This window comes from Mustela putorius, unplaced genomic scaffold (assembly GCF_011764305.1).
Source record: "Mustela putorius furo isolate JIRA1106 unplaced genomic scaffold, ASM1176430v1.1 tig00003853_pilon_pilon_pilon, whole genome shotgun sequence".
NCBI lineage: Eukaryota > Metazoa > Chordata > Mammalia > Carnivora > Mustelidae > Mustela > Mustela putorius.
This window is the reverse complement of record NW_025422005.1, coordinates 87,929,652-87,943,851: the sequence shown is the minus strand read 5'-3', so window position 1 is coordinate 87,943,851 and position 14,200 is coordinate 87,929,652. Positions and strand designations below refer to the sequence as shown.

General features: G+C 34.5%; 2 protein-coding genes across 3 annotated transcripts in view; both read right to left on the bottom strand.

The window, feature by feature from the left end:
• The window catches only part of LOC101692727 (pancreatic alpha-amylase), a 40,648-nt gene extending 27,190 nt beyond the window's left edge, over positions 1-13,458 (bottom strand). The window contains exon 1 of the mRNA XM_004780129.3: positions 13,384-13,458. Within this exon, the coding sequence (XP_004780186.1) occupies positions 13,384-13,391 (8 nt within the window). The 5' untranslated portion in view covers positions 13,392-13,458. The remainder of the gene's footprint in view (positions 1-13,383) is intronic.
• The window catches only part of RNPC3 (RNA binding region (RNP1, RRM) containing 3), a 33,858-nt gene continuing 24,665 nt past the window's right edge, over positions 5,008-14,200 (bottom strand). For both annotated transcript variants that reach the window (XR_001177453.2, XM_004780128.3), the window contains one exon: positions 5,008-13,458. The gene's annotated coding sequence lies outside the window, so the exon portion shown is untranslated. The remainder of the gene's footprint in view (positions 13,459-14,200) is intronic.

The following is a 14,200-nucleotide window of genomic DNA, read 5'->3' as shown; positions in this document are numbered from 1 at the left end:
AGTATCAGACAAAAACTCTGCCTTTACAGTTGTCTTAATTTCATTGTCTAAGTCCCCCAAAGGACATCTTCATATATTGTGTACTCCAAAACCCAAAACATAAGTAATTATTTTAAATGTCATTAGTCTCAAATTATGTAGAAAACAACATGTGGAGTTACTAGTCACAGTCACAATATTGGCTTATAATTGTTTTAAAAATGTATTAGTCTCACAAATCATGTAGAAAACTGGTATAGTTATAAACCACTATTACAATATTAACTTTTATAATTGCCCATATATTTCCCTTTATTGAGTGCCGCATTTCTTCAAACAACTTTGAATTACTATCTAGTGACCTTTAAGTTCACTATGCAAGACTCCTTTCAGTATTTCTTCCAAAGCAGATCTGATGGTAACAAATTTTCTCAAACTTCATTTGTGATTAATTTTTCCCTCACTTTTGAAGAAAGGTTTTGCTAGATACAGGATTCCTGGTTAGCAGGTTTGGTTTTTTGCCCTTTTTTGTTTTGTTTTGTTTTGTTTGTTCTTTGTTTTTTCCATTTAGCACTTTGTACTCAGTGCCTTCTGGTTTTCCAAAGTTTTTGATGAAAAAAAAAATCTGCTGATAATCTCAGTATCCCCTGTGACCGTTCACTTCTTACAGTTTTCAAGATTCTGTTTTTGTCTTTTGAAAGTCTGATTAGAGTGTGTCTTGATGTGGGTCTCTGTGTTCATCTTACTGGCAATTTGTTTAACTTCCTGGATCTCTGTATTTGAAATTTTCATCAGATTTAGGAAGTTTTCAGTCATTATTTTTTCAAATATTCTCTGTCCCTATCTCTCTCTTTTTGGGACTCCCACAGTGTATATACATCTTCTTGTTGGTGTCCAACAGGTCCTTCAGGCTCTGTTCACTTTTTTTCAATCTTTTTTGCTTCTGTTCTTCAGACTTAATAATTTTCATTGTCTTATCTTCATGTTTGTTGATTCTTCTGCCTATTCAAATCTTCCTTGGAACGCCTCTACAGTGATTTTTTTTCATTTCACTTACTGTATTTTTCATCTCTAGAACTCTTTTGCTTTTTAGCTTTCTGGATATCATTCTTTAATCTTTTGATCATCTAAGTTGTTTTAAAGACTTTGTCTAGTAAATGCCATCATCTACTTCAGGTAGTTTGTATCTCTTTTGAATGGATCATACATTTCTGTTTTGTTTGTGCTTTTTGAAATGACATTTTTACAATATCTTAATTCTAGAAATAAATTCCTCCCTGGGGTTTGCTGGGGTTTTTTGAGACCGAGAAAGTGTATGTGCCCATGTGTGCCTGTACATGAGCAGGGGAGGGGCAGAGGAAGAGGAAGAATCCTAAACAAACTCCAATCCCAGTGTGGAGCCTGACACAGGGCTCAATCTCAAAACCCTGAGATTCTGACCTGAGCCAAAAATCAAAAGTCAGATGCTTAACTGAGTCACCCAGGCAACCCTATCGTTTGCTTTTGATTGTTTTTCGCTCTCTGTGCTAAGGATCAGTCTGAAGTATGAAACCTAAGGCCTTCTCAGATCTTGTTTGAATCTTTCCCTGGGCATTTATGGTCAATTTCTCATTTTTCCCATACATGCAGTTGTTTATGAATGCCCTGGTCTTTAATGCCTGAATCCCAAAAGGGCGGGGGGGGGGGGGGGGAGAAGAGAGAAAAGAAAAAAGGAAAGAAAAAGAAAAAAGAAAAGAAAAGAAACGGGGAATAAAAGGGATGTCAGTCCTTTTATACCCTTGGAAGTCACTTCACAGGATGTGGGTTTGTATGCTTATAATGGAAAGAAGTAGAACCATGGCTTCCCACTTCTTTGCACTCCTGTGATCAAAAGCAGAAATCAGCCATCAGCCTGATTCCCAATATTTGGAGGTGGAGGTTCTTTTTGCCTATCTTGACGCCCACTAGCTGTGTGTAAGCTGTCCCAGGAACACATATACAGTGGCCTGTTATATGGCTGAGGTGGGGAAATGGGTCGCTACTACTATGTTAAGAGCTAAATTTGAATGAAATTAACTTCAATTTACTGTCCAAGATTTTTCCTGTTAAACTGAAAGGCCTTAATAGAGTTCCAAAATAGTTACATCAAAAAAATTCTACTACTCCAATTGTCATCTGTGTGGGGAGATAAATTCCTGGTGCTTCCTACTCTGTCATGTTCCCAATATCCTTTCACATACAAGGTTTTTTGTTTTTCATTTTTTTGTTTTCCAGGTGACCATACTTTTTTGTTCCTCTTAAACAGGAAGTGTGATAGCTAGGTCCCATATAATTGTATATTTCACTTTATATCAAACTTCTTAAAACTGTTTTTTTAAGCAGCTGGACCATTTCGTACTTCAATTAGCAATGTTTGCAAGCTGTAGTGTTCCATTCTTGACAAGTGTTGGTACTGTCAAAATTCATTTTAAGCCATTCTAATAGGTGTGTAGTGCTATACATTATTGTGGCTATTTTACATTTGTCTAAGATCTAATGATGTGCATCTTTTCATGTGCTTATTTGCCATCTTTAAGTCTTTGGTAAAGTATTCAAATTTTTTGTCCTTTTTTGGGGCAGGGGATTTGTTTTCTCTGACTTTTCAAAGTTCTTTATATATTCCAGATAAAATTCAAATATATACTTAGCAAAAATTTTTCCCAGTCTGTGACTTTCATCTTCTTAGCTATGTCTTCTGAAAAATACACGGTTTTTATTTGATGAAGGCATATTTATCTTTATTTTTTTATAGTGTTGCATATAAGAACTTGTTTATGTAAGGCCATGCTGACTTACCCTATTTGTTCCCCCCTCTTCCAGGAATTCTATACTTTTTCACCTTATACCTAGCCTAGGGCTCATTTTTGAAGAAATTTTTCTCATGAGAAAATATACTGAGATTTTATTCTCAATTTTTAGCACACGGATGTTCAATTTATTGTAGTATCATATGTTAAAATGACCATCTTTTCTCCACTGAATTGCCTTCTCACCTTTGTCAAAAATTATGGTACATGTGTGGGTCTAGTCCTGGATTTTTCTGTTCCAATGATCTGTGTCCATGTTTGCCAATACCACAACTTGATTATCCAAGCTTTCTAATAAGTCTTAGAATTAGGTAGTCTAAGTCACCCCATTTCCACACCCCATCCCAGGCTATTCTAGTTGTTGCTTTTCCAAAGAAATTTAAATCAGCTTGGCAATATCAACACAATATACTGCTAGGATTTTTTCATAGTAATGAATCAATTTGGCAGAGTTGATGTCCTTAAAAATCATGAGTCTTCTGACTCATGTACACAGTATCTCTCTCATTTAGATCTTCACCTGTCATTATCAAAAGTGGTGAAGGGTTATCAGGGTCGGTACACATTTTGGTAGACTTCTATTATTTGTTTTGGTACTACTGCAAATGGTTTATTTTTTAGAAAAAAAATTGATATCCACTTACTGACTTTTAATCTTGCAACCTTGCTTACCTTACTTATTAGTTATAGGAGACTTAATTCTTTGGATTTTCTACATAAACAATCATGTCATCTCTGAATGAGGACAATTTTACTTCTTCATTTCCAATTTGTATGGCTTTTCTTTTTTTTGTTTTATGCACTGGCTGTTAGTAGATGTTGAAAAGAAGGAATTGGTATCTACTTTCTTAACTTGTTCTCAATCTTGGAATAAAATATTCAGTTTTTTAACCACTAGGGTAGTAGTAAGTTTTGTAAACACTATTTGCCAGATTAAGGAAAGCTCTTCTCTATTACTTTTTATTAGGAACGTTTAATTTTATCAAATGCTTTCATTCATTAAGATGAGTATATGCTTTTTCTTCTTTGGTCTATTGATATGGATTATAGTTGATTTTCAAAGGTTGGATTAGCCTGCATTTTCCAAGATAAACTGCATTTCATGATTTAAAATACTTTCCACGTAGTGCTTGATTTATCTTCTTTAATATTTTGATGATGATTTTTATATTTACTCTCATGAGAAATAGTGTAACATAGTTTTCTTATATCTTGTTTTAGCATCAGGGTAGTACAGAACTCATAAAATGAATTTGTATATGTCGTACAGAATTGTTGGTTTCATTTAACATTTAGCAAAATTAACCCAGTAACACTATCTATGCCTTATGTTTTCTTTGAAAGAAAGAAAGGAACATTTTTAACTACAAAGTAAATGTATTAAGTGGATGTAGGATCATTCAGGTTACTTACTTCTCAAACAGCTTTAGTAGTTTGTCTCTTTTATGATACTGACCCATTTCACCAAAGTTGGAAATTTGCAGAAATAAATTTGTTCAAAATACTCCAAATATTTTCTTACAGCTCTGGGGGTGTTTTTTCTTTGCAATTTGGCTAGAACCTTTTCAATGCTACTGGTCTTTTTAGGAACTAGCTTTGTTTACAATATTTTCTATTGTTCTGCTTACAAATTCACTGATTAATGCTTATTTTTACTTCCTTTATCTGCTTCTCTGTGTTTACTTTGCTCTTCTTTCTCCAGCTCCTTAACGCAGAAAGATGAATCATCAATCTGGATTTTTCTTCTTTTCTAATATAAACAAATTCCCTTTAAACACTCCTTTAGTGTATTCCACAAATATCTGATCGATTTTCACTTTCATTCAGTTCAAATACCATCTAATTTCTCCTCAGAATTCTGCCTTGACCCATGTTATTTAGAAATATTGTTTAATATTCAGAAATTTAAGCATTTTTCAAATCTTTCTTTACTGATACCTAATTTATCAACTAAGGTCAGGGAAAATTATATGATCTCTTAAGGTTTTGAACTTGTTAATGTTTTATGGTATCATGTGTTCTTTTTTAGTTCTTGGAAAGGATAGAAAATCTTCCAATTTTTATCCATAAAGACAGGTACATATATATTTCAAAATCAAAAAGTATATTACGATATTAAAATTTCATGTACAGCAATTGTCAAAAAAATTCTAAAAACGTTCCTTTGGGGAGGACAATATGAAAACAGCTGCAAAACACTAGGTTATAGGTGTTCCACTATTTTATTTTCATTCAAGTTGTGATATATGTCATACAGCAAAATGTAAAAGAAAAAAAAAATGACAGGCCCCATGTCCCAAGATCCAGATTTAACAGATGTTAACATTTTATCAAAATATTCTTCAAATAACTTTTTAAAAGAAATGTACAATATATACAAAACTGTGCAATTCAAACCTCAAACTTTCCTTTCCACCCTTTTCTTACATAGCAGCATATTAAATGTCTCCATAAGTAATTTAATATTTTGTGTATCTTTTTTCTAAGCTCTGAGAAATTTCAAACAATAAATTAATTTCTTACTCAGACTTTCTTGAATTCTTAAGATTTACAAATATCCAGGTGTCAGTGCTGTATTGTTATTTGGAAAAATTAAAATTTCTTGTGTAGTTAAATGCCCCTTTTCTCATTGTTGCAGTTTTTGGATAGAACCCCTTTCAATCACAGATGTTCTAAAGTTTTGTTTTTGTTTAATCCCCTCGCTTCACACCAAGGTATTGAAGCTTATGCTTGTTGGGATACAGAATCTCCCTTTCCCAGGACTTTTTTTTTTCCCCCCCAAAACTTGGTGAGTTTGAGCTGTTTATTTTAGATTCCCTACTGGCCTTTACATGAATGCCCTACTGTTAACAACAGTTTGCTTTCCGGAAATGTCAGAGTAGCATATATAGAGAGTAGCTTAAGTTTTTGGAGTACACTATTCCTCCTGAGATCATCAGTTCTCTTATGTGCCTAACATATGTGGGTGGCTCTCATCTCTCCTAACAATCATACTAAGGTCAATACTTTTTGTTTTATAAGCATTGATAAGTATAGATATAAAAAAGTATCTTATTAATTTACAGCTGAAGCTTATTAGGAAAAACAAAACCTTCTCCATTACTCATAATGGGAAGTGCTCTCTTCTTAAAAAGTGGTTAAGATCAAATTGCTCCAAGCACTCAGTACAGTGCCTTTTGAATTTCAGGTTCTTAATATATTCCCTTACTTACTTCTTTTAAAAGCCTTATCTCTTGATACTGATTTTAAAGGAGTCTCATTTGCATAGCAAATACTTTCCAAATCATCTAAAGCAGTAAACTGAACTACTACGGCCTTTTGTTTGATTTACCTAATCAGGTTTATGTTGATTCTATTCATGCTACTAAATTGGGATGAAGAGACTTACATTAGTCTGAGTGACTCCTTTAATTTTATACCATATTTGTCTCACTTGCCTCATACCATTCCCAGCCTCTGTAGAAGGCATAAGTGGAAAACTACCATGTGGAAATACGAGTTTTATATATCATAACCTGTAGTAAAACATTTGGTTTTGGCTGTGTAGCACCTACTTTCTCTCTTGATTTCATAGCTCTCTGCTTTTCCTTTGGAGAAGGCCTTTAAACTCTCACTTCATGGGGTTTATATGAAACTTCAGTCCTTAAGGATGACATCTATGACCCACAGTTAGTCTGTAGAGTGCCAAATCCGTCCAGCAAATGGAAAATGTACTTATTTCAAGCTTGTTTCATTTCAAGTAACTAAAAAATTCCATGACACACTAGCTGTTCAGGCTTTTGCTACAGGTTTAAATTATTAGTACTTCTCCAGTATGAATTTAAAACAACAACAACAACAAAAAAAAAAAAAAACAACTAACTGAAAGTGAACTATCATCACAATTATCAGGATAATAGTTATTAGCAGCTCCAGGAATAGTCCTACCTAGTTAAAAAAAAAAAAAAAGAAAGAAAGAAAGAAATCTGTACAAGAACTGGAAATTCTTCTGATTGGACCTATTTGGGTCATATCCTCAATTTATGAAACAGAGTGGAATGGCATTATCCACAAACAGGTTAATTCTTAGACACCAACACTCTTACACTTGTCAAACTCTCATGGTCTAATTGTGGCACGGAAGTGTGGGGGCCAAGGACAGGTAGTCCCAAATGTGTCACTCTGATGTACTAATTATTAAGAATGCTCTTCCCTTCCCCACCTTGTCTCCACAAAGCAGGAAATAAATCTCCCATGTGAAAGGTACTCTCCCTGAGATATCTTTATCATGAGATGGGGAATTCAGAGGTAAAAAAGTTGTATAAATAAGTCTTACTACTTTTAGTAATTTACAATTACAGCCCAAATTCTAAGTTTTCTTTATCTTTTAAATTCCTTGTTGATAAATGTCTCTTCCTGTTCAAAGAGGAAGTTAGGTTCTAACAAAGCAGCTAGGAAAGTCAGAGGCCTATCCTGGCACCATTCCACAAGAAACCTGATCAAACCAGAAAGGTCCAAGATGATGGATACCAAGACAGCAAACCCCTGACCAAATTGGGTAATAAATATTCTACCCTCTAGTTAACAACTGTCAATAAAGACAGAAACCCAATCTTCAGAGCACATAGGGCTCACACACGCTCGCTCTCGCTCTCGAGCTCACTTGCTCTCCTATCTCTAGAGTGCTTTTCACTTTAATAAACTTCCCCAGTTATGTCACTTATCTACTGTGTTGAGTGTGTCCTTGAATCTTTTCTCAAGATAGAGAACTTTTGGTGACTCCTTCAGGATGGGCTATGTTGAGGACCCAGGGTCCAGGGTCTCTGCAGTTCACCTGGCAACATCTGCTTAAAATGCATAAAAGCATAGGACTTGGACATTTGAGACTCAATGCCATTATTAGGCCTCCATGTACATTTAATTATAATTTGTTTTTCCTACTGCTAATCTGTTTCATGTCAATTTAATTCTTAGACCAATTAGAAGAATCTTGAAGCAAATTTTTTCTTCCTCAATAGTTAGCTAGTTGGCAGGATAAACTTTAACTGGCTAAATATTATTCACCCTGTGATTGCTATAGCTGAGAAATTCTGGGACATCTGACAAACAGCTAGCAAAGGTAAGATTTCTTACCACGTCAGCCTCCTGGAAACTGTCTGTAAGATCTGGTGAAGCAAGAGGGGTGATGGTCCTTTTTTTTTTTTTCTAAATCTGGATTAGGAGAAAATATTTTTAGTTCCATGGGCTCAGCATCTCTGATAAATTCGGTAGAGTACTCTCTTTCCTCCCAGAGATGGTCACTAATTTTATCTTTTGTGTTGTTATAAAAGGGAATTATTATAGGGAAATACCAGTATAGGCCCTTATAAGCCTGCTATTCAAACTAACATTATAGACTGTTGAGTTCATGGTTCTCAACAGACTGGCATATGTTTCGAAAAACTTTGCTGTGGGTCTCACACATAAGATCTGGATAAGGGCTTTCCTTTTGTCTTGAGAACTTGCTTTATTCTCTCTGGTCTCTACTATGCAGACAAAGCACTTACTGAGGTATACCTTGGTAGCCCAGTTAAGAGTGGGGTTCTAAGACAAAGTTGCTAGTGGCATTCTCTATCTAGCCATGACAACCCTCAGAACAGTAAGTCATAACAGGCTGTAGTCCATAAGGGATTTTTGTGCTCTTAACCTTTGTGCTTTGTTAGTGCTGAAGTGCCCCATTTTCAGTAGCACCTGCCTGGTGTCACAGATTAGTAGGTCTATGACTGGAGGCATTTCAAGTTTTTGTGGGCGACCAATGACACTGTTTTCACTGAAGCATCCTTACTGCCTATGTAACAAAAGCATCTGCTTTCTTACACTACTTCTGGGAATAAACTTTTAGATCATGGGGACTGCATCATCTATGCCCTCCCCAGGGATGCCACTTGCATCCATGGCCTAAGCCTAGAATGTTTCTCTGCGTCTTTCCATAAAAAGGCTTATTTGTTTGAGTTGCTTTAAAATTAGTAAGATCCTGGACACCTGGCTCAGTTGGTTAAGCATCTGCTTTCAGCTTAGGTCACAATCCCAGGGTTCTGGGATTGAGCCCTGTATTGGGCTCCCTGCTCAGCAGGAAGCCCGCTTCTCCCTCTCCCTCTATCCTTACCTTCCCTCCTTGTGCTCTCTCTCTCAAATAAATACAGTATTTAAAAAAAAAAAAAATAGTAAGATTCTACTCATCAACGGTCAGACAATAAATCTTTTAAACTGGTTACATTTCAAAGGAAAAAAAATCCTTATACAGAGCTGTCAATTATCTTATTAGTATACTTACTAGGGTTAGGGACCTAGGGACTCCCTTAAAAAAGTGAAAGAACAGAAGTTAGACTAAGACAAAAACTGATATCCACATCCAAGTTAAATTCTTCTTAAAAACCAGCTCTGTCCACCTGTTTTAACTTACCTTTCCTTATAAGATTTACAGAGAGCACTCTAGCCTATCTGCTAGAGTCAAAGTATGTAGGTTACTCACATAAATGCTAAAACTCATGAAGTGAGTATAACAGAACCACCGAAGACATGTGATGAGGCTCACTTTGCTATTTTTCAAAACTCCTACTTTCTAAAGCTCTGCAATCAGGCTATGCCAGCTTTAGGCATTCTTATGTCATGTCCTTTGCAGATGTACACTGGATCCACTCCTCCCACCCCAAACCCAGGAGGGAAAAAATTTCATGTCCCTTGGATAGCAGCTAGTCTTATAAAGCCCAATTTTACCTCCACTTTTAGAAGATCCCCCAAATTTAAAGAGAAATTGGAAAGACTAGTAGCCATTCACATCCTCCCCACTACCAAAGAAAACAGATGACCATAATTTTTTCTGGCCCTCCTACAATTCAACAGCTGAAGGCTGATATTCAGGGGCTAAAGAAGCCAAGATTGAATTGTGAAGAAAGAAGGCTTTTGTTAAAATGATTTATATAGACTTTTTCTTTTCTTTTTCTTTTTGTTTTAACAAAGATATAAATCTTCTGATTCCTACTTTATTTGGAAATCTCCCTCATCTAAATTGGCAAGTTTAGTTAAAAAGGCTAATCAGTCTCTTGATATTCAGGCTGTAATTCAGTTCTTTCTGGGAATTAGCAACAACTTTGCCTGCCAATCTCTGCAAAACCAGAAATACAACTCTAGAAGCAACCCCCCCCAACCCTGCCTGCCATCTCTACCAATCCCAAAACCTCACCTATTCCTCTCAAAATGCTTATAGGTATTATAAAATAACTAGGATACTGAAACAGAATTGTCCTGTACTTAAGGAAAGAAAATTCTTAATAGCAATTACCCTATAATTCTTGGGGGGGGGGAGCTTACATTCTTTCTGTCTCTTAAAGTTATAAATCTTTTATCTCTGAATCTCTGAATCTCCACAACTAAGTAAAGGAATAAAGAAGAAAGTAGGTCTTCCAAAAAATTAAACTGCAAAAGGGTTCCCTTGCCCCTTTTCTCCTCAAATATTAATAAAAGTAAGGTTTCTGCATCTGTCACTATGTGTCCATTGTGGCTATACAGCATTTTCTACCACCAGTTAGAATTGCTAAAATTAATTTGTAAAAGAGTTCTATCTGATTGGCTTAAAGAAATTAAGCACTTACGTAATTTTGTATTCATAAAAATTCTCAAAATAAAAAAAAAAAAAGTGAATTTCCAGTTCACGTGAACTGGGAAAATATTCAGTATTAAAGCTAACTTAAGGTTAAGAAATTAGGAGTATGTCTCACATAAATTTAATTCTTAGAACAGCTAGAAGAACCTTGAATAATCGAGGCAATTTTTCCTCTCTCAGAAGAGAGAGGTGCTGGTCATCACAGAGGGTAGATGATTGAAGTCTTGTCTAAGATATCAAAATCTTTGTATCACCTGTAATTGGTGTGAGTTGAGAACCACCACAACCACTACAAGACTTAGTATTTATTGAAAACTTGACTATAAACACACACACACACACACACACATCACAGAGGGTAGATGATTGAAGTCTTGTCTAAGATATCAAAATCTTTGTATCACCTGTAATTGGTGTGAGTTGAGAACCACCACAACCAATACAAGACTTAGTATTTATTGAAAACTTGACTATAAACACACACACACACACATACACACACACATTTACATACACACACACACCAGACTTGTTTTATAAGTATTTTATATTCATCAAATCAACTTTACAACACTATGACAAGTATTTATTATCTCCATGGAAACTGACAGAACCTACCCAAGGCCATAAAGCAATTAAACCTTAGAAACAAGATGTGATGTCAGAATCTACACCTATTAAACCACTGTAATATACTAGTTTTATACTAGTATATATAACTAGTATACTAGTAATATATACCATGTATACTATACTGGTATATATATATTATGTATATATAGTATATACTATACTATGTATACTATACTGGTATATATACTATTATAATAAACTAGTAATATACTAGTTTTCAGTAAATTTAGGCTGAATTTCCTGTCACTATAGAAAGATGGGGACTCAAGAGTTTTATAAATTTACGTTTTAAAATATTACGTTTTGCATATCTAATAAGATCACATGTTCTAAGGAATAGTTTTACTTAGATCTTGCTTGGCTCACTATTCTTGTCATGGTAATTTTGAAATCCCTTAGATGATCCTTTTAATATTCAAGTTTCTTAACTTCTTTAATTCATCTCTTTCCATGACCCTGTTTTCACTCAACTACCATATTTAGATCCTAGAACTTACAGTCACTAATTACTGTATTCTCTATGCCTTTGTCAACTTATTACTTTATTCGGTTATTTCAACCTCCCCAACTTCTACTTCCCACTCAACGTATCTTCAATCATACTGTAATCTATAATTGATCATACCACTTTCCTATTATTTCTCAACCTTCATTTTCTCACTTTGCTCTTTACCCAGATCTCTGTCTTTTCTTTATAATCATTCCCTTGAATATGCCAACACCTTTTCCTTTCTCCCACTTTGTTGTATTCATCTAGGAAAATCACAACTTTCATTAAATTCAACTCTTGTCTACTCAATGATAGCACCAAGGCTAAACATAATTGAAAATACAGAATCATTGGACTAGTCTCATTTAAATTAACAGACTTCAACTGACCTCCTTAAGTACTACCTAGCCATCTTTCCAATAATCTATTCACTCTGCCACTTCCCGAAGTATCTATTTTATACCTTTTTCTTTCCTCAATCCAATATTCTTTCCCTCTGTGACCTTGCTTCCTATTTCACCAAAAAAATATAATACAACTTTTACATGCTCCTCCTATATATCTAGCAAACTACAAATATCTGGACCTTCATAATCTACCTTTCTCCCACTGCTATTATGTTTACACGTCCATCTTTAAAACTAACTTCATTTGTATACTGTATTTATAGCTCCTCCTTCTCCCTCCTGCATCATATTTGTCTTTTCCTCTGCTGGATTAGTCCTACTGGATTAATCCACACAAACCTGCTGTATCTTCAATCTTTATAAAACAAAACAAAACAAAAAAGCTTGCTACTACATCCCCCTGCATTAACAGTCCATTTCTCCATCCCTCTAAGAGCAAGACTCTCCAACACAGTTGTTCAAAATTCTCACTATATTAACTTCTTCTCAACAATTCTCTTTAATACCTCTTCTCATTTCTTCCATTCATCCAATCAGTTTGTCAAGAAGAAATCTGTCAAGAACAGATCTGCTACATTTCACCACCCCTTCCTATCTGAGATACCTTCATTTGGCTTCTACCTCTTCTTCATATACCTGACATCTAAAACTGAGCATGTCCTAGGGTTCACTTCTCCATACTTCTAAATTCTATCATTAAAATTTCCATTTTCCTTACTTTTACAATGCTTTGAGGAAAAAGCTGTGATTCACAACAACATTCCAACAAAGACCAAGTCTTTGGGCATTGATTCTGGTGAAGTTATTATTATATACTCACAGGACAGTATTAATAAGAATTAAATATATCAGTTTCCTTAACACATAGATGAAGGTAATTTCACTAAGATAACAGATTCTGTAAGGGAAACATTTACAACCTTAGGTGATAATCTGATCGATTTGGGGGCACCAAAATAAAACACTAAATTAGGGCAAGATACAAATTCCCTCAAGCAGGGGAAATCTCCCACTACTTAAAAACAACAACAACAAAAACAAAAAACCAACAATAAAAAAACAACAAAATTCATAGCCAGACAAATATAACCACTCCTAAAATAATTATAAGAAGTAAGAAGTAATATTACTATAAAAAAGCATGTTTAAGTGAATTGGTATGCAGGTAAGAGTGAAAAAAGGGCAGTATCTATAATCATAAAAGAAAATTTCTGTTGAAAAATTTACCTTCAAAATTTTGTGCAATTATCAAACTACACTTTCCAAATGTGATAAACATAAAAAAAATAAGAACATTATTTTATTGGAAAGAAAATAATTTATTATATATGAGGAAGAGGATTAAAATACATGTAATATATCTCCAATAAACTGATTTAAATGCATATAGATTTAATTTTTAAATATACTTTAAAAGCTGTTACGCACAGTTCCATAATCCAGGTGTCACTTTCTTTTCCTTAAAGTTGGAAAGCAGTTGGAAGACATGGAATCAAAAGGAACCTAAAACACCATAAGAGTTCATTAAAAATAATTATGATTATAAAGCAGTTTATTAATAAGTTTTAAAATAACTAAAAGCTAACATGTTTATATTTAGAAAATTAGTGAATCATGTCAGTACTAAAAATTTTTAATTGTCTAAATAAACAGCTTATACAGAAACTGATTAACATTAAAAAAACATTTTAATTGTCTCTATAAAAACCAGCAATTTAAATATCTATAAATTTTTATACTCTTGAGTGATTAAAATTATTAACAGAATTTTTATTGTGTTCCTAGTACTAGCAATAGCAGGATTTGCAAGAAATGCAGAGGCTCCAATTCTTGATTTTCCTACACAGAGAAGGTTGGATGGCTAGGTTGTAGTAAGCATCTAACCATTTTAATCTAACAAACTAGTATCCAAACTGGTCACCCCTTGGAACTACTAAAGACACCTTTTCAAATTAGATTCTTGGTCCTATTCTGAGAAATTCTGATTTATTAGTTTCAGGAGAGAGTCCAGCAATCTCTGAATGTAAAAATCCTTCCTCAATAGTTCTCAACCTGGGTCACACTTAGGAGGTTTGAAATACTCCAGTATCTATGCTGTACGCCAGACCAATTAATCAAAATGGGGAGAAACTCAGGTACATTTTAGCCTTTTCTTCCCTTCATCAGATTTTTTTAAGTTTCCCAGGTGATTCCAACCGTGGCCAAGATTAAGAACCACTGTTTTGGGTAATTATGGTCCTCAGCC